General features: G+C 70.1%; 1 protein-coding gene across 1 annotated transcript in view; it reads right to left on the reverse strand.

Annotated features, from left to right (window-relative positions):
• ZBTB7A (zinc finger and BTB domain containing 7A) overlaps positions 1-2429 on the reverse strand; it is a gene marked incomplete at its 3' end in the record, with an annotated part of 11014 nt that extends 8585 nt beyond the window's left edge. The window contains 1 exon segment of the mRNA XM_014585516.2: positions 380-2429. Within this exon segment, the coding sequence (XP_014441002.1) occupies positions 380-514 (135 nt within the window).
• Positions 2430-2504: the final 75 nt, after the last annotated feature.

Below are 2504 nucleotides of genomic sequence, written 5' to 3' on the forward strand. Positions count from 1 at the left end.
CGTTCGGGCCCAGTGGGAAGCGTGTGTGTGTGTGGGTGGGCCGGGATCCCATCTGAACCCCCCGGCAGGTGGGCCCAGGGCCCACCCTGTTCCCACACTCCGTCCTGTCACGGGCCAGGAAGCCCAGGCCAGAGACCAGGGCCGCTTTCCAAGAGGAGGGCTTGGGCGGCCGGAGCCGTCCCCACGGAGGTGGAGGGGTGAGGCTCCCGTCACTGGGGGTAAGCAAAGCCAGACTGCCCAGAATCCCGTCCCCGTCCCCACCCTCTGCTGGGCCAGGTGAGAACCCCTTCTGCACGCCCCCAGCCCAGCCGGCACAGGTGTGCGGGGGCGCCGAGGGGGTGCCAGGCCTGCCGAGTCCAGCCAGATCCTCTCTGCTTACATCCTGGAGGGAGGTGGGCCCGGGCCTCCTCTTCCAGTCAAACCAGAAAGGCGTGGGTGGAGACCGCTTCCAGAGACCGAGTGGCCGTCCACAGCCTGCTGGGGGGACAGATGGAGGGGCCGGGCCTCCGGCCATGCTCTGCGCCAGAGCCAGATCCTCCGCGGGACGCTTCTGTGCTTCGGTGTCCTGAGCTCAAGGCTCGGCCCGAGGGCTGGGGGCTGGGGAGAGGTGTGGGGGGTGAAGAGTTCGAACCCATCTTCGGAAAACCGCCCCGTGACACATCACCTGGGAGGCCCTGGCAGGCAGGCCCTGTGACCACGGCCCATTTAGTAGGCTGAAGACAGGCTCAGAGAGGGGACGCGCCCTGCCCAGGGTCACACAGCACAGCTGGAATGTGAACACAGGCCCGCGCTGGGTCCTGCCGAACTGGTCCTCCCAGGGCTTCCTCCTCCCAAGGTCCCAGCAGGGATGAAGTCCCCCCACCCAGCCCAGCCACGGGGCCTCTCGGGAGCCCAGGCTAGGGCAGAGGCCAGGCTCCCATCTGGGAAGGTGGGGGGCTTTGGGACGAGGATGCAGGAGGCCGCCAGGCCCTGACACCGGGCACGACGGAGCACACTGTGGCTCGGCCCCGTGGGGCTCAAGAACATGTCCCCTCTGTCCTGCTGGGGACACTGCGATGGCCTAGGGACGTGACCGCCCGCAGGCCCCGGGGGAGCCGGTTGCTGGGGGCGGGGGCGGTCTGCAGGTGCCTGGAGCACAGGTGGCGGGAGTGGGGTGTCCCAGCGTCACGGGTGCCCTGCGCCCACCAGTCCCCGGCCCGCCCTGAGCTGCGGGCGCTCCCTCCAGTGGAGGGCACCGGGGTCTGCGCCTGCACTTGGCCCCCACAGGCCCCCTCCTGGGAGTCCCGGCGCTGGAAGGTGACCTCGGTCTCCCCTAAGCCTGACCCACCTCCGAGGGCCAAGGTGCGGATGGTGACCGGCGGTGGGAGGAGGGAGGCCAGGGTCCGTGTCCCCTGCTGTATGACCTTGAGGGCCTGCAGGGGTCTCTGACCGCAACAGCACCTCTGGACGGAGCCGTGAGCCCGAGGTGCTCGGTGACAATGCGTACCTCACCAAGCGCTGGCCCTCCTCGGGGATGGCGGGCAGGCACCCCCGCCTCAGCTGGGGCCCTCCGCGTGGACGACCGTGCCCCCGCAGGACGGAGCGGGTCAGACGGCGCCCCAGCCGGGTGACCTTGGCTTGCTCTGGGCCTGCCTGTGCCTCAGTGTCCCCTGTCCGAGGCTCTCACCCTGCCTTCCCGCCCAGGCGGCCTCACAGCCTCCCGGGAAGAGGGAAATGAGCCAAAGCCCTCAGTCTGCAGAGTACCAAGGACCCGGTGGCCCCAGATCCCCGCGGCCTGGCCTCAGTCTCCCACCAGAGCAAAGGACCCTCGGTGACCCTCCGGGCCGCCCACTGAGCAGGGCCGGCCAGCCTGGGCCAGGGTGCTGATTGGCCACGGCGCGGCCAGTCAGAGCCCAACAATAAGCACCCCCCGAGTGACCCACGAATTAAAATTTCAGTGTCCCCGATGGCTCCTCTTTCCTGCACTGGCTCCGCGTTTCCAGCCAGCAGCTCCCGCCCCCCCTCCCATGCCCGTCTCCACAGCGATGGCTGGCAGTAAACAGAGCCCCGAGCCCGGCCTAGGTGCCCGCTGGCTTGCGACAGGGGCCCCGTGGGGGTGGCCCTCGGGGACAATGCCCCTTCCTCCCCGGGGCCCTCAGGCCCAGGCAGCAACAGGGCCTGGGCCTGGCCGGGACGCCCGCAGACCTCTCCCAGACCAGCTGGGCATGGGAAGTGATCGCTGGAGGTGGGGAGGCCCCCCCAGTGTGGGAGCGGCACCCTGGGGGTGACGCCCTGGCCTGCACTGGGTGCGGGGACTGACATGGGATCCCAGACGCCGTCTCCCCGGCCGGAGGCAGCTGGCAGGGAGGGGGGGGCGCACCGAGCCCGCCACCCATGGGTGAGCCAGGTGGGTGCGCAGGGGGAAGGGGCACCCACATCTCACTTCCGCAGGCGGCCCGAGGGGGAGAGGAGGTGCCTGCGTCCCCTACCACTCGGTCAGCATTAGGTGGGCGCCAGGAGGTACC

Source organism: Tupaia chinensis, unplaced genomic scaffold (assembly GCF_000334495.1).
Source record: "Tupaia chinensis unplaced genomic scaffold, TupChi_1.0 Scaffold149964_2, whole genome shotgun sequence".
Lineage (NCBI taxonomy): Eukaryota > Metazoa > Chordata > Mammalia > Scandentia > Tupaiidae > Tupaia > Tupaia belangeri.